Source organism: Haliotis cracherodii, unplaced genomic scaffold (assembly GCF_022045235.1).
Source record: "Haliotis cracherodii isolate W230 unplaced genomic scaffold, xgHalCrac1.p SCAF_24, whole genome shotgun sequence".
NCBI lineage: Eukaryota > Metazoa > Mollusca > Gastropoda > Lepetellida > Haliotidae > Haliotis > Haliotis cracherodii.
Window position 1 is genome coordinate 5,435,449 of NW_027266280.1, and position 27,966 is coordinate 5,463,414.

At 39.3% G+C, this 27,966-nt stretch overlaps 1 protein-coding gene across 1 annotated transcript in view; it reads left to right on the plus strand.

Annotated features, from left to right (window-relative positions):
• Window positions 1-286: 286 nt before the first annotated feature.
• LOC139472523 (uncharacterized) overlaps window positions 287-27,966 on the plus strand; it is a 78,914-nt gene continuing 51,234 nt past the window's right edge. The window contains exons 1-5 of the mRNA XM_071255002.1: window positions 287-362; window positions 21,316-21,369; window positions 23,364-23,528; window positions 24,106-24,251; window positions 24,519-24,617. Of these exons, the coding sequence (XP_071111103.1) occupies window positions 287-362; window positions 21,316-21,369; window positions 23,364-23,528; window positions 24,106-24,251; window positions 24,519-24,617 (540 nt within the window). The remainder of the gene's footprint in view (window positions 363-21,315; window positions 21,370-23,363; window positions 23,529-24,105; window positions 24,252-24,518; window positions 24,618-27,966) is intronic.

Sequence of the window (27,966 nt, forward strand, 5' to 3'; positions counted from 1 at the left end):
ATAGTGTAATGACACCAGGTGTTTTGGAAGATGTGGGCGCATCCCAGATTGGTTGGCCTATGAAGTGTTAGTGATATGTGTACATTCCCCTTTGAAATGTTTTATGACTACAGTTCAAATATAATCGATTTTCTCATCGCCATTGGTCAAATGTTTTATTGATATAAAGTGTTCTTTCATATTGGCTGTTTCAGAAATGAAAAAGGTTCGTACTTTTGTTGAAAAACCGAAAACTCTCCCTGTACCGAATATATACGAGCCAAAGAAAATCTCCACGTCACAACCAATGTACCTCATGGAGCGCTTCGACTCAGAGTTTCGCCCAAACACTCTGGCCTTAGGAGTAAGATTTGACTCGCCAGGTAGGCATTTTTGAAACCTTCCATTTTGAATGGTACCGTGGGGATTCCGGTTAAGAGAGGAAATATTGGATCGGTTGATCGGGCTCTGTGACTAAGTCGAGTATCCCGATGGCGTAGATCGTCCCTCATGATATCAATCACTGGGTTGTCTGTCCCATATTCGGAGTATTGCGGGATTAAACATCAAACGCGGAAATGTCATGTTGAGTGAACGGTTAGGTTTAACCATTGCTTTCCTGTCAATCAGTTCAAGGCAGTTGGAAAGAAATGGAAGACGCGTAAATGCTTTTCACTAGGGGTGATATATAAGTAGGAGTAATACATTCGGGGTAAAATCAAACCAGAATTTAGTGAATTCTGGTTCAATTAAGGGACGTAACTCTACACAGCAAATGTTGGATGAAAGCCCGACCTGATACAGGTTTTAGACCTTATTACTTTGGTGAAATCCACTGACGCGAGATTTGTGCGAGATAATGATAAATAATAACCAGTGCACGTCTGGGATTCAGTCAATCGATTAGCGAATCCTGTCACGGTTAGGTGACTTAACTCTAGACGACGACTTACATCTGTGTGGAATAATATGGATATAATGTTCATATCATTTATTATTACTTCATATATAGTTCTGTGTGTCGTGTCAGGAGTCTATCGATTATCTGTATCAAATGTCGGTTGATGTAAGACAGTTAAAAATATTAATATGAACATCTAATGCTTGTCATTTGGTTAATCAAAGAGGTAGAAAATGGTATGATCCTAAACAAATGATACTTTTTTTTCTGAGGTAGAAAGATTTGTTTAAAAAATATAATTGGTTCCAGACAATACTTAAAGTTTTTTAAATAATTGTTCGCTTGAGATATCCTGACACTAAATGGGTTGGGATCCTTATTGAGAGAAATATGTATATAAGTTTAAATGGACCCGAAGAAGTTCTACTGGAATGGTAACACAAACACTGTTCATGAGTGAGTGAGTGATTTTGGTTTTACACCGCGTTTAGCAATATTCCAGCAATATCACGGCGGGGGACACCAGAAATGGGCTTCACACATTGTACCCATGTCGGGAATCGAACCCGGGTCTTCGGCGTGACGAGCGAACGCTTTCACCACTCGGCTACCCGACCGCCCTGACTGTTCATGAAACCAACATGGGCTGAATATGTTACAGGATTGACAGTGCTTGATGATATACTCCAACGTGGCTTGTGAATACCTGTTTCAGCACTTGACCTTTATGCTGAGTGCATTTGCTTGGTACAACAACAGGTAGAAAATAGTTAAGCCATGACACCAATGTATCTACTTCTTTACATAATTTGATGTTTCAACCCATATGTTTTAATCTGACACCAATTCATCTACTTAGGAACAGAATTTGATGTTTTACCTCATACTTGTACCATAAATCAATCTGAACTTCACTGAACGTGTCGTGGCGAGATTGATAACGACACTTCAAACACTTGTATGAATCTGAGAATACTGTGCAAGTGATACAACTGTGATATAAATATGACACAACCATGAACATAATCATAATAATTACAGCTGTACGATTCCGACTATATCAGAAGCAGGTAACCGTCAAACACACATGCAGAGACAAGTCAATTGTTCACCTGAAAACACGGAAACATATGGTACAAGTCAAAATGGGGAATTGCGTCAATTTTGTAAATGTCCTCCACGTGTCTACCCTAAAAAAATTAAGCTTTTCCAATACCTTGGTAAAACAACTGTTTTTCATGAAACTCTTTGAAATCGTAGGAAGAGCGTGCTCGATTATAACTCAAAAGTTGGGAAATGTAGACACCAAAGGCTGGAGATGAGGGGATATCGCTGGACATAAAAGGAATGTTGACTGTTGGAAAGTTGAAGTCATCCCTCTTGTTATAAAGTCTTGTGCATAGCATTTTTGTCACTTTGTATTTATGCATAAAGCGAAATATGGAACGAAGATGCGGTTTCACTGGTCAAGAGGGTAAATCAATGGAAGGGAATTGGCTGTTTGACCATTATTGAACGATATATACCTGAAGCTTATATTAAACATTTTGCCCTTGTTTTGATTTTGCCATTCCGAGGGATTCATATGCATAAAGAAACAGATCATCAGGAAGGTGTGCATGGGTTCCCATGGGGATGCCTACTTCTTGACTTCATGTCATACCCAAAAAAATTACATAGATGTTATCAATGAGGAAGTCAAGCATTTCACATTGTGTTTTCTCAAAAATCTTCAGATGTCATTTGCTTTCCTATTTTACAATGTGTACTCACCCTTTGAAGTTGGAGATGTAACTGTATCTATGGTCATCACGCTTAGTGACCAATGCCCCATGAATCAAGGAATGACGATTTTCCTTAAGTTTACCGTCATGTGGGATTATGGTGTACAAAGTTGAAATATGAACTAAACTGAAAGACGTTTACTAGGTTCATTTTTTCCTTCCGCCCAGTTTTTGAGAAATGCTTCGACAACATCCATAATGTTTTTAAATTTGTAATCCCAGTTGGAAGCAGGAAAATCCTGTACATACTTATAAGAGGTCTCTGCTGAATAATTACAACTGTACGAGTACCATGGCATGAGCATAAAGTTTGTGAATTACTATAAAATAGTGATGTACCAGATGTTTGTGAAAAGATGAACCAATCCGGTCCCACCGATATCACTATCACAAACACATGCAAAGGCAAGACATGTGTTGTAAACTTCATAGGACACAGCACGCTGAACTCGACTGTTTCACGAAGGGGTCTGTGGGGTCTTATCTTTCAAACGTTGTTTCTTACTGTTACAGCAAGCTTAGAACACAGATCATTGTTTGGACATTTACTGTTTTGGTACGAGAAGTGAACTCATTAATACTCGGGCATATATAGAGGCGGTCGGGTAGCCTAGTGGTTAAAGCGTTCGCTCGTCACGCCGAAATCCCTGGTTCGATTCCCGACATGGGTAAAATGTGTGAAGCCCATTTCTGGTGTCCCCCGCCGTGATATTACTGGAATATTGCTAAAAGCGGCGTAAAACCATACTCACTCACTCACTCGGACACATATAATATTTTCGATGTAGACATCTATTGTACCGATAGCAGGGGTAAGTTAGTCTGTTCCATCAACAAATCTTAGGACAAACGTGAGGTTAGAGTAGATCTATTCCATTATACAATAATTATACTTGCCTGTAGCCATACACGATCGTGATTTGTTGTTCGATGTATGATTTAGTTAACTTAATGGGAAATCAGTGTACTTGTGAGCAGCAGTCAGTGGCATATATGACACATTGTCACAACAAAACCTTATGATCCAACGACAGAATAGAAAGACGTATGTGTTCGTCCTACCAACTTGAAGCACGTCTTTCTTTCATGTCTGTTTCATAGACTCGCACATTGGATGACCTTGTCATTACCGTTGACAGTAATGTCTATTGATTGTCGATTTACTTTCGTGACTGTGACTTTTACTGTGTTAAACTCTCTGTACGTCTACTCTCGCCAGTTTGTTTACTAGTATGTGTAACCCATTGGGACCAGATTCTCACTGGGGTGTATTATTTCTGGTTCAAGGTTATCGGTTAGTTCCTGCCAATGCTTTCCTTATGTGCACTATGACATTAAAACGCATTGTCGCAAATAGGTAAAGATGAATTCATTGTCCACATTCTTTCAACAAAATCAGGAAAAAAGCTATCGTGTCACTGGGTTGACTGATGCATCATTTGATTGCCTGGTCAAGGTTCGATTGTTCACCGGCTGCCGTCGTATGGCCAGAGTACTGCTGTGCGGTGTCAGGCGACAAACACTTACATTCTAAAACAAATTGTGAGAGTGTTTTTCAGTGATCAATTTCTATAATTGTCGCCACTTTTATAGTAGCCTTTTGCGCAAAATGGAATCTGTTCCGATGGATAATCGAAACTGTTTAATCTCTCGCGTTGACATTTTATATTAGGCGACCAACTACTTGATATTGCCTGCCACAAAAATTACATTGTTGCAAGGTGTATTTCTAACAAACAAATTTCAGCCGCACAGTTTCAAATTTACAATTTTATCATTTTCAAATTAGTTCACTTGGGATCACTCGGGGTCCCTCATTCCTAGTAGCTCGTGGTTTATTCTGCAAAGGATAATGATGAAATAAAGGTTATTCGCAAAGTACAAAATGATAAAATATAGGTTATTTTCTAAATAATAATGATGAAACATAGGTTATTCTCTAAATAATAATGATGAAATTTAGGTTATTCTCTAAATAATAATGATGAAATTTAGGTTATTCTCTAAATAATAATTATGAAACATAGGTTATTCACTAAATAATAATGATGAAATATAGGTTATTCTATAAATAATAATGATGAAACATAGGTTATTCACTAAATAATAATGATGAAACATAGGTTATTCTACAAATAAGATTGATGAAATACTGGTCATTCTACAATTAAGATTGATGAAATATAGGTAATTGGCTAAAACCCAATGATGAATTACAGAGGATATTCTTCAAATCATTATAATGAAACAAAGGTAACTCTACACTTAATAATGATGAAATATAGGTCATTCTACAAATAATATTGATAAGATATTGGTTATTCGCTAAATTATAATGATGAGGGTACTTGCACAGAACTTTCAAGTCGGCGGGGAGTGGAAAACAGAATATACATCATACTACATCATGTCACCTGGTAGATTAACAGAACAAGATGAGCCAGTTCACGCATTCATAAAGCATATCAATAAACACAACTCTTAGATGTGACGATAATGGCTCATTTTCATTACCTGCCCATATAAACGAATTAATAAAACCAGAGCGATAAAAGTACAGGTGCCTCGCGGCAGTTCCTAACAAGTTGTGGCTATCTACACCCAACACCACATGACACCAAGCCATCATTACGCTTCGTTTTTCATCCAAGAAAATCAAGCATAAGGGGAAAAAGCTATCACGGGGGCGATAGCATTTATGTTTCTATTCGAAGTCACATGATTAGCCTATTTTTCAGTATACCCCCCCTGGAATATTTATAGAAAACATTTTTCCTTGTGAAAATTAACTTGAACATGATACTTGTACCAAAAATATTGCCCCACACCACCCCACCTCGAAGCAGCAACAAACTCCAAGTTTCGATGAATGTGAAAAATGAAGTTAATAAATGCCTAACTGTGGTATTCTTACCGATTAGGAGCAAAGCACGCATGCATAAGAACCTGCAATATCAATACGCGGTAAGGTAGATTCATTGTCCAGGGTGCCCTTGTACAATCATGGCGCTACGACTGTCGTAAGTTTATGTTAAGGTATGGGGGTTACAAGCGTTAAGATCGCTTTGTACAACGGCACCCAGGTATCTGATGGGAATCAGGAAACTTCACCTAACATGGAGAGTACCAAACCGAACAACTTAGAACGTCAGTCTATACTAATCTTCCCCCTTTCGGACACGGGGGCACGGATGTCCAGTCCTCTAAGGCGCCGCGATTCGCTGCGCAGAGTTGCGTCCCTTGGGCACGCCAAAAACCTATGATTGTGGGTTTGAATTCCGGTTCGCCCTGATTATGTTTCCAGGTTTGTCAGCACCATACCCATGCTCGTGGGTTTCATCGAAGTGGTAAACGTCTAAGACGTGCATCACTTCGGGCTTTCCTCCCACATTAAACTGACACGCCGGGATACATCTTCCCGAGGCAAGAGAGTTAACTGACTTTAAAAGTCCAGTTTCCACCCTTGCCGAACTAGGCTGGTATTACTGGGCTCGATCGTAGCGCCACCAGTGGCTATTACCAGCTATGTCCCTTCTTTGCCTCTCCTATGGACCAATCAGATTCCACCAATCGTATCACTTGCGTTTGCTTCACACAAAATGGTGGCGCCCTGTCAGGACGATCTGATCGATAATCAAGATCTATATTGTGATAAAACAGGTCTTACATCGCGAAATGCATCAAATCACGCGAGCACATTGATTAAAAACATGAAAAGATTTGGAAAATATCTGCTGACAACAAGGTGGTGGTGCACATGCTATGCAAATACTGCAATCGATCGAAATCTACACGACGGTTTACGAACCGGATTTCGATTTCGGTGCGCGATTTTGATTGGACTATGCAAAGACTCGTTAGTCCAGCCTAAATATAACTCCATAATACCAGCCTAGTTCGGCAAGGGTGGAAACTGGACTTTTATAGTCAGTTAACTCTCTTGCCTCGGGAAGATGGCCGGGATATAACTGGAATACTGTTAAAAGCGGTGTTAAACCCAACCCACTCACTCCTTTCGGGCACAAAAAAATAAAACCAGAGCTGAACAGAAGAGCACAAGGTAACATAATGCCTCAGATACAACGGTCCGATGTTCAGAAAACCGTTTACTTTCTCGCACACATACCTCCCATTAGATATGCAATCATACGTCCATGAAAATAGTAGCAGGAAGTGCCAAATACGTCATATTCCTTTCCAACGACCGACATAATGAGACAGGTGATGTCAACCAGCAACGAATTTCATGGTTGCAATAATTTCGAGATTAATATTGCATGCCCAAGATATTTCCATGGGGATAGAACACCTAGGATCATATGACTACTCAATGCAACTAGCGCCGAGCAATGTTATTGTATATAACTATATCCAGTGTCGATAGATCTAGGGAAGTTTAAGAACCGTTTACAATATATTTCCATATAAAATAGTCATCTTTAATAGTATCCTCTTTCTTAATTTTATGAAAAAATACATTTAAGATTAAGGTTTCAAGACTGTTATTGGACTCAAAGTAAAACGTTCTTCCATTCCTGTTTATATGGCTAAATGTTGACATATCGCGCGTTTATCTTTGCAACATGGTTAATATTGAAGTCTCTGAGAAAGAGGTTAATAAACCCATGAAGTTGAACGACGGTCTAGATTTTTATAATAACTGTGACTTTTGAAAAAAAACGATTTTTGGAAAAATAGGTTTATTTCATTTCAAATTCCGAAATGTTGACATTAATTCATGGGCGGTTTTAGCACACAGGCCTACTGATTCCAGATACAATCTGATCATACGACAAGCCTGAAAAACTGGTGGCCTATTGAGTGCCGGAACCAAGTTATGTAAGTGTATCTTTGCTATACCATCTGCAAAGAGTGTCGTTAAGTAATGATGTCTTAAGTCATGTGTGCGTGTTTTTTTGCAGGATGTACAAAAAGAACAATTTCATATTTTTTTCGATTGTGTAAATAATACGAAAAAAGACGAAACAATTCGGTTACATGATGGTGTGGTCATTGTTGAAAGAGCTTTGTGGGTAAAATAATGGTTCAAGTGTTTGCTCGTCATGCCGAAATCCCTAATTCGATTACCCTCATGGATAAATTATGTGAAATCCATTTCGGGTGTCCACCGCCATAATATTGCTTGAATATTACTAAACGCGACATAAAACAATACTCACACATACTCACACCCACTCTGTTGATCTGGCAATTTAAAAATTTCTGTCGTGAATGTCACATATGTTTGTGTGGTATTCATCATGGTGTTGTTTTGATTGAGCGGCATAACATGCAAAGCTTCAGGCTTCCATCCGTCCGACCTACGACTGTCATCATTTCAGGAAGTTATGAAATCTACCACAAATCAATGTCGGTAGAACTAATGACTCATCTGGGGAAACATGTTTTTATCTCGACGACATTTACGGATTTTAATCCGGTTCCCTATTGTGTTCTTGAAAGACGGGAGATGAAAAGGTTGTCGTTTTTTCTCCACTTTATGCTCATTTCCCATACATGTTAGCATATCTCACGTGACATTGCACTTCCTTATGACTCAGGACTATACTGAAGCTTGTTAATTCCGAAGGCATGTGCAATAAGTGTCCTGGCAAAAAACGATCAGTTTAAATGACAAGAGAAAGATGCTTCGATATATACTCACCGACAAAAGAAACGCGAATACCACATATACTGGCCAAAAAAAGAAACGCATAGCTGAAATCTGTTTAATCAAACTTGACTATTATTAAAGATGATGGCTTGAACTCAATATAGATGTCATTGCTAACTGTGAATATTGACCTTACACTAATTTATTGCACCCGAACACAACATTTGGTGACTTGTCGCCAAAATACAGCATCTTGAAACCAAACTGGGAGAAATTGCATGGAGAAAAAGCTGTAAGCATGTTGCATGTGCAAATACGGCTACTTAACCTTTATACCGATGGGTATACAAATTTGGCAGTCCTGCTGCGAATCACTCTCCGATGTTCTGTATACGTGACTCTCATGATGCCAAGACTGAATGAAGACTGCAGAAACAGAGCCATCGGACGTCTGGAAGCTGGACAAAGTCAGAAATCAGTAGCCAGGCACTTTAACGTGAGGCAGAGTACCATTTCTCGTCTGTGGCAGCGCTACAGACCCTACAACACCCTGGAAGACCAAGGGTCACAACCGCGGCGCAGGACCGCTTCATCCGGGTGTTGCATCTTCGCAACCGGACAATCGGTGCAGCATACACAGCTAACAATGTTCCTGGTCTTCGTAGAGTCTTCGCAAACCATCAGAAATCGTCATGGGATCTGACAGCATGGGATCTGTAGCAACATCATCGTCGTGCACGTCTGCAATGGAGCAGAAATGTTCGACCATGGACCCTAGTGCACTGGAGAAGGATATGGTTCAGTGATGAGTCGCGGTTCATGATGTATCGCCATGATGGTAGGATGCGTGTCTACAGACGGAGAAATGAACGCTACACGCGACACTGTATTCATGAAGTCGACCGATACGGCGGTGGAAGTGTCATGATGTGGGCAGGCATATCCGTGAATGGCAGGACAGATCTGGTGCACGTGCAGGGAAATTTAACTGCTGAACGCTACCGTGATGAAATCCTTCAACGTCACCTTATTCCCTCAATTGACGTCAGAAGAAAGATTTTCCAGCATGACAACGCAAGACCGCATACTGCGGATTAATGGATTATCTTGCCCACAACAATGTTACTGTGCTGACATGGCCCTCCAAATCGCCTGATCTAAACCTCATTGAACATTTGTGGATCTGCTAGACAGACGTGTGAGAAGCCGACAGTCTCAACCACAGACACTTCAACAGCTGAACCATGCATTGCAGGATGAGTGGAAAATGTTGACAACATACAAGATCATATTAACCAGAGCTGGGAACATTCTGAGGAATAAACTTGGCATGACAAAGATTTCATTTACGTCATTTTGGAGCAGAAACAGCTGATTTTGTTGAGCTATTTGTGCACATGGATGAGTCTTGGCTCCTCCACACTAGTTAGAGACTAAACAAGAACACAGGCAGGGGAAACATCCTTCGACGACGGGAAGGCCTGTTCTGTTCTTCCGTTTTCGGGGATTTCAAAGAAATCCTACAGGTGGACCACCTCCAGAAGGGTCAGATCATTAATGCCCAATATCATATTAATCTGCTAAGGGAATGCGTGAGAATGTAAAGGCTACTCGTCGTTGTGCACTTGTCTGTTGCTATGACTGAAACACGTTAATGGTTTCAGACTCATGGAACCTCCTCCGTATTCACCACAGTAGAATAGAATTTCTATATCAGGTACAAAACGACATTACTGAATGACATTTCTTCAGAATATATGTTGTGAAGAATAGATAAATAAGTTGAATTACCAGATGGCATTTCTTTTTTTATTTTAACTCTCTTGTCAATTCTGACATAGTTGTAAACTTTCAATTGACGTATGTCAATGCTAAAAAAGATTTATTTCTTCAATGTTGAATAACACTCCTACTTGACTTCGTTTCATTTTAATTTATCAATTATATTGCAAGGCCATAAACCAATCTCGTGAACAAATTCTCAAAGTGTAAGGGATTGACATACCCTCATGTTTGAGTGTTATAAATGTATGTGAAATGATTAATGGTACATTCAACAAAGAATTACACAGAGCCGACGTCCGACATCAGACAGCTGACGTCTGACGTCGTACCTAACCATTATTCAACATAAACGTCATTCATATTTTATTTCTAACTTTCAAAAAACAACCACTACTTATATTTGGCGTTTGAAGAGCGTATATTACGACCCGCGAATGAGAACCATACACATATTTTATCAGGTAGTATCATAAATTTATCACCAACATGTGATGGACACATCACTGTCGCTTGGCCCACTTGGTCCCCACCACCCTTTGCTTGTCCTTTGAGGCGATTTATAGATCGGATGGTTAGGCCCAGTGACTTAGTTGATTGCGTATCATCGTACCCCGACGGCGTGGATCGCTGCTCATAATATCAATCAATGGTTTCTATGGGCCAGATTCGATTATTGACAAGCCGAGGTCAGATAGTTTGACTGTTGCTGAGTCCGACGTTAAACTATAAACAAGCAAACTATCGCATGGAGTCAACCATGGTGCTTTGTGTTTTGCAGCTTCATTGATATCGTTCTTCTGTCTTGTACACGATGTCACGGGTACATTGTACTAGTCTTTACTCCTTAAAGTTTGTCATCATCCATCTTGATCTATACCACTCGGGTTTAATCTTCGTGTATTTATACAACGCATAGCGAATTGCGACGATTTAATAGACGACTAGGTCACCCATGCCCAAAAAAGACTCTGAAGTTGACTCTGTATTCGTAAGAATTGACTTCAATCTGTTTTTGCGTTTTTGAGTTTTTCTGCGTAAAAAGGGATGTACACGGTATGCAAAACGGTTGTATGTTGATACCCCCATCAACGCTTAATAGATTGAAGTCACTTTTTAAGCAGCATGGACTGTGAGGTATCCTTCAAAAGGTCGCTCGTCACCTCGAGGATCCGAGTAACATGTCCAAAAGCCTTAAACCTGTTTTCATATATCCCCAAACTTGCCCGCCACCATTTATACTCGGCAAAAAAAGAAACGCAAAAGTGTTTTTAATATATCATATAAATAATCAAGGTAATCGATTGTTCAACATTTGCACACATCATTGCCATTGACCTAGGTTCGATATGACACACATGGAGCAGTAGATTTTCAAGGTGAAGGCCGTCTGTTCTCTAAATCTGGTATGGCCACCTTCAAAGTCCACAAAAGCTGGCATCGTCGTCCCATGGAGGCAGCGTCCCATCAGATCCAGAACCGTGGCCTGGGGAATCTTCACCCACTCTGACTGCAGTGCTTGTGTCAACTGTCGGAGGATCTGTGGTTGTTGCTGACGTGCTGACAGTCGTTGATCCAGTGCATCCCATTAATGTCCGATTGGGTTTAAATCGGGAGACCCGGGGGTCCATGATAGGACCTGGATGTTGCGGTTCCTAAAAAGGCTGTTTTCAATCTTGCTGTGTGAGGTCGGGCGTTCACTTGTTGCGTAATGGGAAGGACGTGTGGCCGAAGAATCTCATCCGTGTAGCGTTGTGCCGTTAAATTCCCCGGAACTTGCACCAAGTCTGTTCTACCAGTGTAGGAGATGGCTGCCCACATCATCACACTACCACCATAACATCTCTCTATCATCCGCACGGCGAAGCGTAAAACGTGGTGTCCATCGCAGTTGTGGTCACACTCTGTGACCTTGACACCACTGACGTCACAGCCGATGATGCAGGTCCGTCAAAATGACACCTTGAACTGGTCGTCTAGCACGAATAATTTCAGCGCGTAAATAATTTCTCACTGTCGGGACTGATACCCTATGGAATCCTGGTATTGCCGTGTTGTAGAGGTGGCCGTGGTAATTCTGTCGCGTAGGTGGTAGGCGTAGCGGCATGAATCTGCCCAGTGATGTTGTCTTGATAAGTGGTCGATCGGATCCGGAAAGGCCGGGTGTTGTCACGTGTGTCTGATAACGGTTCCACAGTCTTGAAATGGTGTTTCTTGCTACGTGGAAAAACCTGGCTACAGCTGAAGATGATTCTCCTGTTTACAGCCCGCCTATGGCTTTGTTGCGTTGGGCTTCCATCAGCCGTGGCATGCTTTCGCTGTTCAAATGTTTAAGATTGAGATGGCATGCAAATGAAAACCTAACGTCTTTAAAGTCCAACAAGTGATGGACGTGCATGACATGTTGGTGTGTTTCGGCGCCAGGCTCTCACGTGGTTGTGTTTTTGCGATTTTCCCATCTTTGCACCCAATGTCTGCAGTTCCATGCTTTCCACACAAATCAATCCTAATCCATACAGAAATAACCAATGCATTTTTGGTACTAACTGTGTGTGGGTGTCGGCAACACTCAGATATTCACGGTTTTACTGCTTTTGCATTTCTGTTTTTGCCGTTTGCGAGCCATGATATCGCTTGAATATTGCTAATAAGCGGCGTAAAACAATACTCACTAACTTTCTAGTCAGCAAACCCAGTAGTTGATGACATAGTGAACGAACCGGGCCGTCGGACCTCGATGACCACCTGATTCCCATTTCAGTGGGTTTATCGACAAGCATGAGATACTGGGGCTCTATTCTGACAACATAGTTTCTAAAGGGGAGTAAATCTGGACAACCACACAAGCACTCAAACTACAACAACAACAACAACAACAACAACAACACACACACATACACACCTTGGGACTTCATTGTCCATGTTTTGGATATTCGATATCACGTTAACATAATTTTACGTTTCATCAGAATATTTAAATATGGGTATAATTGCTCCCGTTACAGTAAGGTCTATACTTGAAATGATAACAGCCGACTGCCTATCATGGACTTGACGCGAGTTCCATGGACGGTTATAAGTAAATCTATACACTTGATGTTGATAAAGAAACATGGATGGCTCTGTCGTCGGTGACGCGATTCGCTGTGCGGAGTTGGGTGTGCCAGAAACCTTCGAATACTGACTGATTATGCTTCTAGGTTTGACGACACTATACCCCCTTGCTCGTGGGTTTCATCAACATATTAAGGGTGCCAACCCCCTTCTGGTACGCGATATATTTTAAAGGGTGTTCAGAACTTATCTATGTGGTACGCGGGACGCAATAATAATCCTTTGTTATGCATATTCCACATTTTAAAATATAATTACGGTGTACGTAAAAATCTCCTTTTTACGTCTTTGGTTTTCGATGTTTTTCAGTAATGAAACTTCAAATGGCACTTTTTTTAAGACCTAGGGGCGTGTTCCATAGATTGTCGTGGACATTCTGCCTTTGTAGAGTGAATTCAGCGAGATTTGTGTTAAGTTGTATTCGGGATTCAGGGGAGAGCAAATGAGACTAAGAGGGAACAATTAGATGGGGAGGGGGCGTTGTCACCTACATCCTTCGGGATTTCCTCCCACTAGAAGTTATAACGCCTTGACAGAATTGTTGTTGCCATAAATAATGTTCAAAGCGGCGTTAATCCCAAATCATTCCTTCTTGTTGATAACATGTACTGTCATAATATTCAAAACCATCGCATTTACCACTGCTTTACTGCAAGCTGTCAAACACCGCACTAATTCTCTCCACGGAGACTTAAGACCTAGGTGTTGGTCGCTCAAGTGTGACAACGGCGTCTCCCGAACATCCCCGCAGGCGTGACACGTTTATGAAGATATTTTATGTCACGCCAGGACACCCCTGCTTGCTCAATACTCTCGCCATGTTCAATAAATATTCTCTTTAAACACCTGATTAAAGAACAAGAACAGCGTTCAGTATTGCAAAGAGGTCGGTTTTTGATGTATGCATTTTGGCAAAGACAGACAGGTGTGACTGGCTGTAAATCCGGCTTGTCAGAAAGTTAGAAAGCGATAGCCCCGTGTTGCTGGTTGTCAGTCAGTGGTGATGGCACAACAGTTCCTACATCTATTGCTGTCTACGCTCCTTTATGGGGAGTCACCGACGGGTAAGAACTTTAATAATATGTTGTTGTAGTTAAAAAGAAACCTTCATCATCCTCATCATAATTGTATAGCCTATGAAATGAATGATAAGTTGACGGACTGACAAAATCTGTTATGTCGGTGCCATCAGCTCGAGTCACTCGGTAAGTGATCGGGAACGCCATCAAGCTAAGGAATTTGCTAACCGTATCCCTTCTCAGGCAAACCTTTACTTTACATAGCAAGTATTTGTATGAACAGATAGGTTTTTCTCCAATCTATATTTGATGTTTGTCGTTATCAGTATAGTACCAATTGCGTGTGTAACACCACCTGCTCCACTGGACCATAAGGGGTTTGGTTGGCGATCAGTGTACACAAAACTAAATAATTGTATAAATTCACGTTTTAAAATTTCGCAAAATCGGAGATTATTTTGCATTAATGTTGTCACTATTTACACGCGAATATCAGCCAAGTTATACTAAACAAGAACAACACGTGCTGATATTATTCTCCAGTTAAGGAAGACATGTTGTGACATCACCTTCGCATGCCATGAAGGCGCATTGCCTGTTAATGTTTGGTAGACAGTTTTATGACATGAAGAATAATGAACATCCCGGCAGTCCACTGCAGACGCTCTCTCTAACTCTTTTTAAGCAGAAAGTGAATGCTGTAAAATTAAAAACGGAGTTGTACCTTCCTGTGTTGCATTGTAGTGCATTGGCATACACCATCGCCAAGTGTAATGTTATTCTCAATGGCATGCAACATTCCTCAGTTAAAAGAGAAAAAACTGGCGTCACATTTATGATAATTCCTTCTATCTTCGTTCGTATCTACAGTAAACTACGTTTATAACAAGCACGCTAATAACGAACTGACCGATAAAACGAACTTATTTTTTAGTCCATTCCATTTGTTGTATACATGCTGTATATATGCTTATAACGAACTACAATTAGTGGTTCCTTTGATTTCGCTATAACCGTAGTTTACTGTATTTGGAAAAGTTGTTTTGTGCAAAATGCGATAGTTGTAAACATTATTGCTAAAGGAAACTCTTCAGTATAGAATGGGAGAGAACTGGAATGAAATAATACATAGAATAATATAAAGCATGTTGTAAATAGCTTTCAAGTGTACTTACATGATCATATTTTTATGCACTTAAATATACCATGGTATATTTTGTAAGGAATATTGTATATGTTTCTTCATGTGAACTAGCATTCATACGTTGTTTTTCGCAAGGAAGTTCACTCTTAATGAGATGCCGCTATGTCATAATATTTTTAATGACATATCCCTATGGCGTTCTATGAGTGATTGCGTGCCGATCATCTGACTATAAGTGGCAATTCGTTCTGTCTCCATTCCCTTCACCTAGCTCCTTGTATGTCCTATCTAACTCCATTTCAGGATTAGTTGGAGAACTTGCAGTGAAAGATTGGCGTTAAATCATACAAATCATACAAGTCGTACAAGTCGTACAAGTCGAATGTACGGTAGCAGACAAGTCCATTTCCGTCAAAATGACATTTTCGCGTTTTCGGTAGGGCAGGAAATGCTTACCCTTTTCACGAACACCTGGTGTTATCACTCATTTTCAGTGATCCATTCACATTCTTTTTCCTATTTTTTCTATTGTGCCTTGTACGCCCAATGAAATCTATTTGGGCGGACATTCGAGACTGGTTATTCCTGGCATTGACGTTTTATATTTACAAGCAAATGCATTGGTGTATGAACAGATCCCTGGCATTGAACTACATTAGGTTTGCTGGTGTTGTAGTCATGTACACGAATCCCTAATTGGTAATACGTTGTGCTGAAGTTGCTGAACCACTACATTTTCGGAACTGAAGGACGTCTTTTCAAATGAGCTGCTTCTCATTCAAACAAAGGTGTATCTTTCTCTCAGTCCTAATACTGACTGCATTACAATCGAGGATAATTGTACGTAGGTGTACATGAGTGTGTGTGTGAGTTGGGTTTAACGTCGCGCTGAACAATATCCCGCTTACACCAAAGCCTGACAGCTTTATATTGGAGGAAAGCGATGTAGGTATCAAACATTGACCACGAAACACACGAGCCAAGTTTACGAAGCCACAATTATAGGTAATACAGGGAACTCAACTCTGCACAGAGAATTGCGACGCCTTAGACGTGCCGCCAGGGTTACAGGATATTTATAAACCTGTAAGTTTAGAGACCTCATAATCAGCACATTGGAGTAGACATGTGAGTATGCCAATTTCCTAAAACTGTGGAGGACATGTGACAAGGTTCCATGTTAAGTGACGGATCCCTTATATTTTCATTGCTTAAAAGTATATTAAATGTCAAATTCAGTCGGGTGGTACCTATTTGGCGTATAACCACTTGGGGTTAATTGTATGTAAACATTTCTTGTAAAGTGCAAACGCTGTGCCTTATTATGATAGTCTTGATACCTGTGTTAGTTTAAATGTTCATCGTAAGTAGCGGAATAAAGATTTTCTACAAAAGACACACTAAATACCCTTGCCTGGCCCCTTGCAGTGAAGACTACCGAGCGGAGGTTTCCTGCTCCAACGTCCCCGCTTTATCGCCTCTCTTGTATGTCATCTTCACGAGGCAAGGGCGTTAACTGACTATCAAAGTCCAGTTTCCACTCTTGCCGAACTAGGCTGGAACTAAAAAGTTATATTTTGGCTGGACTAATGCATAGTCCAATCAAATTCACGTAACGAAATCGACATCCGGTTCGTAAACTGCCGTACAGAGTTCGGTCGATTGCAGGATTTGTACCGGCAACTCGGCGTCAAAAGATATTTTCCAAATCTGCTCATGTTTTAATCAAGGTGCTCACGTGATCTGATGCACTTCGCAAGGTTAGACCCGTTTTATCACAATGTTGATTTTGATTATCGATCAGATTTTCACGACTGGGTACCGCCACTTTGTGCAAAGCAAATGCAAGTGATATGAAAGTTGGAATCTGATTGGTCCATAGGAGGGACATATAAGGGACATGACTCATAATAACCACTGGTGGCGCTACGGCCGACCCCAGAAATTCCAGCCTAGTTGGACGTTCATAGTAAGTTAACGCTCTTGCCTCGAGAAGATGCAAAGGTGCAAACAGAAGCTGGTTACGTGACGTGATGGTTTGATCCGATGTCTTATTAGCTGTGTAGCCTGGTGTCGTGGCAACTTGTACCAGTAAGGATTTGTAATACCCTCTGTGAATTTAGATCGGTCCAGGTGTGCGTTAGAACTGACTAGATACTATCGGTGCTTCTAGCTTGTGTATATACGCCTTTCAGAAGTATTCACACTGTTTGAGTCCCACTTTTAATTGCTTACTTACAGTCGTAATACTTTAGTTTTCTGATTCTTGTCGAAAAAATAGATTGTTCCCGAAAATTCTCGAAAATAATAATTATGCTCGAGACCAATGAAAAAACGAAATTGCCTGCCACAAAGAGAACATTATTGCAGGGTGTCTTTCCTAAAAGAAAGCTCACGAATATATATATACTTGTTGTTACCCTTGCTGGAGCTCGGCATTCAGGGGTTACAACAAGGACCGGTTCGGAGTCTGAGTGGGGTATTCGTGTTTTACAACGTCATGGTAACTCATAGTGCATGAACTATAAAATCGGCATTAGTCCGGACTAGTAGAAGCAGCTTCACGCACGCGCCCGCAAAATAAGTGCAACAATCTTGAAGGCAACGTTAAACCCATTTCACCTGATTTCACCTGAAATACAGCATACGTATAGTTTATCACCATACAATCTCTGATCAAACGACACGACGTCACAGTCGTCTATAGAAAGGTGCTAATTTTTTATCTTCCGTTGTCCTAAGACACTCTATCGTGTTTTCTGCCCAAAATATACTGCCACGTATTATATATATTGTAATTATCGCACATCTGCATTCTACAACGTATATTTTTAATTATTTAAAAATGGCTGCCAAAATTGAGTAAACAAAAGGAAATCAGTTTCACATTTACTGAAGTATTTTCCAACTTGTTGATGACTGATCATATAAATACAAGTCCAAGAAGGATATAAACTGTCGGGCTGAAGTATAGATCCATGTTTGATGGTGGCTAAACATGAAACAAACAAGGAATATGATGGTGATTTGACAGAGGAATTGTGCTTAAGACCTTAAGTTTGCTGCGTTTCGGCGACCGTTATCATCCTGGTTAAGTTTTGATAACGTTTGTGTTTGCAAATCCAATCCTTAAGTGTACAGTTTCTTTTACCCGTCAGTTCATCTGCTTTGTAATGTCCTACTCAAGCAAATATGTATATCAGCGATTGATGACATTATTTTACACCGTTTTTTCAATTCTGAACTCAAATACATGTATATATATAAATATAAAACTTAACGTTCCGATGAACAGGGTCTTCCGTGATCTCTATATGTCATAATGACGTCTCACGAATGCAAGTTTTGAATAAGATTTATTTTATTCAATACTAGGTATATTTTTCTTATTTTGTTTATTTATCCGTATTGACGTGCATGGGAATTAGCTTTACATGTTTTCTGTGTATCACGTGTTGTTATATTTGGTTAAGGATACTCTGTATGACATCAGTAAGGACATCAGGTTGGCACAACACTCTGGGACGCATCAATCGTGCCAGGATCCGCTGGTTATGGGTTAGCACTGATTATGATCCTTGGTTTGCGCTTTCTATTCACCATGTACAATGTAGGATTTCCTTCTCCATTGAGCTGGCACGCACTGATAAAACTGAAATACTGTTGAAAACCTTATTTAATGTCATCCCAAACATATTCATCCAATCCACAAAAGATGTAGCGTCTTTATTTACATGATGAGGTTATATGAGAAAAATTGAAATGATTAAAATGTTGAATAAGATTGACGTTAAAAACGTACGTCAAGTACGATAAAGCCTTGGGAAATCGGAGTTGTGCGTTCTTGTGTTTCAGCTGTAGAAAAAAAGTAAACCAAATCAGTGTGCCTTTCAGGCATGGTGTGGTGTCTTTTGATAAATGACATGTCAAGCGTGACAGAAGTGAGACGTTAACAAACTCAGCCATGCATGGACTGAGCACCAACAAGCTTGGACGTGACACTCATTCATTGCGTCATCGAGATAATATGTCAGCTAGGTTGTATTTTCCAGCTGCTAACATTGTCCGACCTCCGGGAATTTTATGTTTGTCAATCACAGCTCACGAGTTACATGAATATATCGACTTATTCCAGTAACTGACTTTAAGAACAGACATGTCCAGCCTATCTACATAGTCGAACAATATAAGAATAAATTAGCGCATTTCTCGACCATATTCATGAAAGTGAAAACCAGACACATCCATTTCATCAACATAAACTGAAGGGCAAAAATGTATACACTTGAAAATTGGATATAACCGAAAAGATACAAACGTTATCTTAACGTTACCAGGCCGAAATGCGATGCCACAACACTGCAAACATAATTGAGTAAGTTGGGTTTAACGCCGCTTTTCACAGTATTCCAGTTATATCACGGCGTGTCAGTTTAATCTGGGAGAAAAGCCCGAAGTGATGCAGGTCTCAGACGTTTACAACTTCGGTGAAACCCACGAGCACGGGTATGGTGCTGACAAACCTAGAAACATAATCGGGGCGAACCGGGATTCGAACCAACAATCATAGGTTTCTGGCGTGCCCAAGGGACGCAACTCTGCACCGCGAATCGCGGCGCCTTAGACGACTGGGCCATCCGTGCCCCTTGCAAACATAACGTCCAAAACAACTATGATACCCGTATCAATTACATCACCATCGAATTACCATTTCTTGTTTGTTTCGTTTTTTGCCAACAGATGGGAGTCTACGGGTACATTGTCTGCTCTGCCGTTTATTAGAGTTCAATTCAAGAACAGCTTCTTCCATTTCATGAACATATCATACAACGTGTCATATCAGAGTCCCCATTTCTGGTGTCCCCCCGCCGTGATATTGCTGGAATATTGCTAAAAGCGGCGTAAAACCATACTCACTCACTCATATCAGAGTCAATAACCCATTCTGTTTACTGTATGACAATAATTGTTTCCCATGGCGATACGATTTACTTCTATTTCGACCCGTGAAGATCCGGGGTAGAATAGGTATTCAGCAACCCATGCTTGCCGTAAAATGCGACGAACGGAATCAGGTGGTCAGGCTCGCTTACTTGGTTGATGCATGTCGATTAATTTCAGACCGCAGTAAATTGCTGGAATATCGCCGGGTGCGGCGTAAAAACAACAAACAAACAAAACAAAACGACATACTTCTATTTCAATATTTGAACCTACCCAACAGGCTTTATCAAAAGTGGAAATCTACCTGCATGCTATCCACATTAACTGCGAATAAATCAAGCTTTACAGTACATATTGACATTTTGTTTTGAACGTCTTTAAATTTGTTTATACATGTAATAAGACGTCTGGCACTGATTATTTATTTAAGATCCTGTCGTCCGAATAAAAGTAGTTTCAAACGTTTTAATTGAAAAAGGATCGTCTTATCAAACATATGTTCTCTGTGAAAAAAGGGTGTTCATCGATTACCAAGTTTATTATCTGACAATCATCCTAACGTTTATCCTACCTTGCCATCATAAAAATACAAACGAGTATATCATTTGGGATTAGTGATGTTTATTAGGCGTCGTTTACAAAGGCACTTGACAGGGACGTGATCCTTTTCTATTGAGACGTGGCAATAAATTTCACTTATTAATACTGAGTAACTACCAAACACGCAAATTATTGGCACGATGCGTTTACAGGCGCCGTGGTGCTAAGTATCACGGTTGATTTAATTATCCATGTGTCATTTTATGAGCTACCTAAGAAGAAAATACACGAAAATATCACAACGGCGACCAAACGGATTAAGAGATCAGAGCAATGTTTCCCTGGAGGCACATGGGCAACAAACTGACTTTTCAACTTCATCTGTCGTTTTGAATTGTTCATTAGTTTTAAAAATGGAACGGCTTTAAAATGAACCCATTTTGATTGAAATACAGATCACGTTTAATATTCATGATTCATTTTAAACATTTCAGGTCGAAATGGGGGTGGTGACCTCAGCCATCATTGGAGCTACAAGGGCGAGGCAGGTAGGTTTTTATCGTATCATAATCTGTCGAAGCCAGGGGATGTACAGACAGCAAGACAGACAGAAACATGTATGAAATGAATGAGGAAGAAATGCATGAAATATGCTACATGTATGAAATATGCTATGAATAAGGAAGAAATATGCATTGGATAAGGAAAGGCAATGAACTGCATGAATTGCTTCTAATACGAAATGACATGTTTCAAGACTTAAATCTAAGTTTGGTGTATTGTTGCGTATATTCATAAAATAGTTCACAGCAACTGCAATTGTATTGTTAAACATTGCTGCTTCTTCAGTCTGAGTTGAGATGTTTTGTAAGTTTCACACTGACAAAAAATGAACTGTCGTGTCAAATGAAAATATATACATTATTTCACAAAAGTATCTTGAAATTTCAATATACTCAGTTGAAATTTCAAGATGCTTTGTTGACATTTCAAGATACATAAGTTGAAATTTCAAGATAATGATTTTGAAATTTCAAGATAATAACTTGAAATTTCAAGAAAACAATTAAAAACAGCAAATGGCCCTAAAAGGCTTCTGTAGCTATCATCCATACTTCTAAGTGGTGCTGGGGATGCTCAGATGTATGGATGGTATGCCGATTGGACGAGAAATTAAATGACGTATCTGTCCTCATATATACCGAAAAAAATTAAACAAAGACTTCCGTTATTATTTCCGTTCCTCGACATGGCATTGTGTGACGTTGTACCACTTCGTCATCCTCTGGGGCGGTGGGGTTGCCGAGTATTCGCCCGTCATGCGAAGGCTTGAGTTTGATTCCCCACATGGGTACAATGTGTGAAGCCCAGTTTGTGCTGGTATCCCTCGCCGTAAATTGTTGAAAAGATGAGTAAAATCATACTCACGCACTCGTTATCCCGTATTGTAATGTAGACTTCCTTGGACAATGAGGTGTCATGCTATACAGAAGTGCGACACATTTGTTGAAACTGTTGTCATATAAATATATCAGTAGTTTACATGGGAATTTCAGTTTCTTCTTGAATGTTTTGAACTTTTGATATGATTATTGTTGCACAAATGTCTGAAAAGGAGCAAATACTGTTTGGTCAAATCTTCGAGCCAAACTAACCACTTTTGAGATAAAATAAAAAGTAATGGGTGGGTTTTTCGGACATTTTAAGTCATGTTTGTGCAACCTTTTTACTTGATATTATCATTAATATGTTTGCACAGAGACATGTTCCTTTGCAATTTCTGAAATCGTTCATAAGTCGTTTTCCTCTACGGGTGTCTAGTGTATTGCAAACTTCTTATTTCAGAACGCAATTTATTATCCAAAACTGGTTTCCAAAGGAGATATCACTGTATGAGATATGAGATCAAACGATTACTGCAAGATGAAATCGCTACAATGCGATGCTTCATAATGCTTTGCTGGCCATTGTGAAGTCAGCATTTGCCATGCCGTCACAATTAAATGACATCACTAATCTCTCACTGAAGCTGATTAGCTACATCAAAGACACTCATACTTACTGTTTACAAAATGAAAATGTAACTGAAGAATGATTTTGAATGATAAGTAGAATCTCACCCGATTGTCTTTTGATAGCATATATGTCAACAAAAGTTTAAAACTCGCAGTTGTTAACATTTATCGACCCGTGTTAATATATGTGACCCACCAGAAGAAAAGGGACCTTATGGGTGCTAGGATACAATTGTGCTGTGACGTCATAAAGACGTTTGACGTCAGCTTACTTCAATGAAGCCATGTGTGATGTCATGTATCTCTGAAATAAATATGAATTGAAACTTGTGAATGGAATTTTGGGAGTCCGAAGATGCTGTAGTGTTAAACTAAATTGAAAAGTCAAAGTGTGTTCTTGTCAGCCACAAGGTCCCTTATCTCACGGTTGGTAACATATTTCATATCAAAATACGCGAGGGTGAGATTCTGTTTCTATCAGCATACCTAAATAATGACTATCTCGACTGTTTCTTTGTCTTACGCAGGGCCGGCCAACTGGTCGTTGCTATATCCGACGTGTAGCGGCACCAGACAGTCCCCTGTGAATATACAAGATAGGAACATCATATACCAGGAGTTACCTCCCTTTCGGTTCAACAACTTCGATGGCTCAAGAACGGCATTCAGACTTACCAACAACGGTCATACAGGTAATGAAGTACCACAATGTGTTGACCATGTAAATGCTAGCAATGCGTTGTACTACATCTTGAAGACCAAAAGGAAAAGAATCCATGTATTTTGAGGTGCGGTTGGTGATGCTAGGAGTAAAAGCGTTGGCTACACGATGTTCTTGAAAGCGAAGTTAAATCCCATTTTACCTCACCTCACCTTTCAGGTGTATATTCTTCATACCTGTAACTGGGGTGGTGGGATAGCCTAGTGGGTAAAGCGTTCGCTCGTCACTCCTAAGACCCGGGTTCGATTCACACATGGATACCCATTCTAGTGTCACTCTGTGTCATCTATCTATCTATCTATCTATCTATCTATCTATCTATCTATCTATCTATCTAACTATCTATAGCATTTGGTAAAACGCATGAGGTGCTTACGGGCAACGGATTAATAAAGGATCCTGGCACGACAAAGGAACGCAACTCTACACAGCGAATCGCTGCGTGGTAGAGCTCTGAGGTATCGATGCAAGAAGGTGTCAACACAAACTGTCCAGTATAAATGTTCAAACACAATGTACAGGAATGTTTCATTTTCTGTTATTTCCAGCAAGTATATCCATATTTGGTAACATGTCTGTGGAGGGAGGTGGCCTGGATGGTCAGTACAACACCGCCGAGCTCCACTTCCACTGGGGCAGTTCCAACAACCTCGGCTCTGAACACTCCATTAATGGCAGAAAATACCCCTTGGAGGTGAGCGTCCATCTGTAGTTTCTCTCAGATCGTGGGACTTTCCTCAAGCATATAGTTTTACAAATCTTTAAGGGTAGATATTGCCATGGCGTGGTATGATTTGTTTGTTAGTTTTCTTAAGCCACACCCGGCAATAGGCGCCGTGTGCGCTAATGACACAATATGTCATTAATATATTGGTGCGTTAATGACATAAAGTTGCATATGTTCCTTCTGGTTATTGTACCTTGTACCATTAATATGTACCTCTCAACCTCACTCCCACAGATGCACATCGTAAGTTATGCCACCAAATATGGAAGCTTATCAAACGCCATGAGGTTCAGAGACGGTCTGGCCGTACTGGGGACGTTTTTCGACGTAACTGTGAGTACATCAGAAAGCGTTTTAGACAGCAAGATAATACTATCACACCATTCTTTTTATTTACATTTACCAACTATCCTTTTAACCTCCATGTACCAACAATTTATTTGATCTATACTTACCAACTAATAATTTTACCTACATGTACTAACCATTCATTTTACCAACATGTAGCACCCATTCTTTTTTTCCTACATGTACCGACCATTCCTTTACCTACATATACCAACCATTATTTATATTTACATGTACCAACCGTTCATTTTACCTACATATACCAACCACTATTATTACCTATATGTACCGACCATTCTTTTTAACCTTCATATACTAACAGCTCCTTTTATGTACATGTACCAACCATTCTTTTTACCTACATATACCGACCATTCTTTTTACCTTCATATACCAACCACTCTTTTTGCCTCCATATACCGACCATTCATTTTACCTTCATATACCAACCTCTCTTCTTCCCTAGATACACCAACCGTTCATCTTACCTACATAAACCAACCATTCGTTTTACCTTCAGCAACAAACCTCTTTTTCCCTACATATACCGACCATTCTTTTCACCTTCATATACCAACCATTCTTCTTTACCTACATATACCAACCTCTCTTTTTCCATACATATACCGACCATTCTTTTTATCTTCATATTGCAACCTCTGTTTAAGTACATATACCAACTATTCTTCTTACCTACACGTGCCAACAATTGTTTTTACTTCATATACCAACCTCTCTTTTTCCCTACATATACCAACCTCTCTTTTTATGTACATATACCAACTATTCTTTTTACCTATATGTACCAACCATTCATTTTTACTTACATTTACCAACAATTATTTTTACCTTCATTCTTTTGACCTACATATACCGACCATTCTTTTTACCTTCATATACCAACCTCTCTTTTTACCTACATATACCAACCGCTCTTTTTATGTACATATACCAACTATCCTTTTTACCTACATGGGCCAACCATTCATTTTACCTACATATACCAACAATTATTTTTACCTTCATTCTTTTGACCTACATATACCGACCATTCTTTTTACCTACATATACCGACCATTCATTTTACCTACATATACCAATCTCTCTTTTTACCTACATCTACCGACTATTCTTTTTACCTACATATACCAACAATTATTTTTACCTTCATTCTTTTGACCTACATATACCGACCATTCTTTTTACCTACATACACCGACCATTCTTTTTACCTACATATACCGACCATTCATTTTACCTACATATACCAATCTCTCTTTTTACCTAAATCTACCGACTATTCTTTTTACCTACATATACCAACAATTATTTTTACCTTCATTCTTTTGACCTACATATACCGACCATTCTTTTTACCTTCATATACCAACCTCACTTTTTACCTACATATACCAACCGCTCTTTTTATGCACATATACCAACTATTCTTTTTATCTACATATACCGACCATTCATTTTACCTACATATACCAATTTCTCTTTTTACCTACATCTACCGACTATTCTTTTTACCTACATATACCGACCATTCTTTTTACCTATATATACCGACCATTCTTCTTACCTACATATACCAACCTCTCTTTTTACCTACATATACCGACCATTCGTTTAACCTCATATACTAACCGCTCTTTTTATGTACATGTACCGACCATTCTTTTTACCTACATGTACCGACCATTCATTTTACCTACATAAACCAACTATTCTTTTTACCTATATATACCAACCTCTCTTTTTACCAACATGTTCCGACCATCCTTCTCACTTACATATACCAACTATTCATTTTACCTACATATATCAACAATTACTTTTACCTTCATTCTTTTGACCTACATATACCGACCATTCTTTTTACCTTCATATACCAACCTCTCTTTTTACCTACATATACCAACAGCTCTTTTTTATGTACATATACCAACTATTCTTTTTACCTACATATACCGACCATTCATTTTACCTACATATACTAATCTCTCTGTTTACCTACATCTACCGACTATTCTTTTACCTACATATACCGACCATTCTTTTTACCTATATATACCGACCATTCTTCTTACCTACATATACCAACCTCTCTTTTTACCTACATATACCGACCATTCGTTTTATTTCATATACCAACTGCTCTTTTTATGTACATGTACCGACCATTCTTTTTACCTACATGTACCGACTATTCTTTTTACTTACATATACCGACCATTCATTTTACCTACATATACCAACTATTCTTTTTACCTTCATATACCAAGCTCTCTTTTTACCTACATGTACCGACCATCCTTTTTACTTACATATACCAACTATTCATTTTACCTACATATACCAACTATTCTTTTGACCTACTTATACCGACCATTCTTTTTACCTTCATATACCAACCTCTCTTTTTACCTACATATACCAACCGCCCTTTTTATGTGCATGAACCAACAATTCATTTTACCTACATATACGAACCATTTTTTTACTTACATATTCCAACTATTCTTTTTACCTACATGTGCCAACCATTCTTTTTACCTACATATACCAACAATTATTTTTACCTACATATACTGACCATACTTTTTACCTTCATATACCAACCTCTCTGTTTATGTACAGGTACCAACCATTCTTTTTACCTACACATACCAACTTTTCTTTTTACCTACACATACCGACCATTCTTTTTACCTACATGTGCCAACCATTCATTCTACCTACATATACCAACAATTCCTTTTACCTACATATACCGACCATACTTTTCCTTCATTTACCAACCTCTCTATTTATGTACATGTACCAACCTCTCTTTTTACCTGCATATACCGACTATTCTTTTTACTAACATATACCGACCATTCATTTTAACTACATATACCAACTATTCTTTTTACCTACATATACTGACCATTCTTTTAACCTTCACATACAACCGCATTTTTTATGTGCATGCACCAACCATTCTTTTTACCTCCATATTCTAACCATTATTTTTACCTACATATACCAACCTCTCTTTTTACCAACATATATCGACCATTCTTTTTACTTCATATACCAACCGTTCTTTTTATGTACATGTATCAACCATTCTTTTTACCTACATATACCAACCTCTTTTTACCTACATATACCGACCATTTATTTTACCTAAATATTAAACCGCTCTTTTTACCTACATGTGCCAACCATTCATTTTACCTACATGTATATATACCAACAATTCCTTTAACCTACATATACCGACCATTCTGTTCCTTCATTTACAAACCTCTCTTTTTATGTACATGTACCAACCTATCTTTTT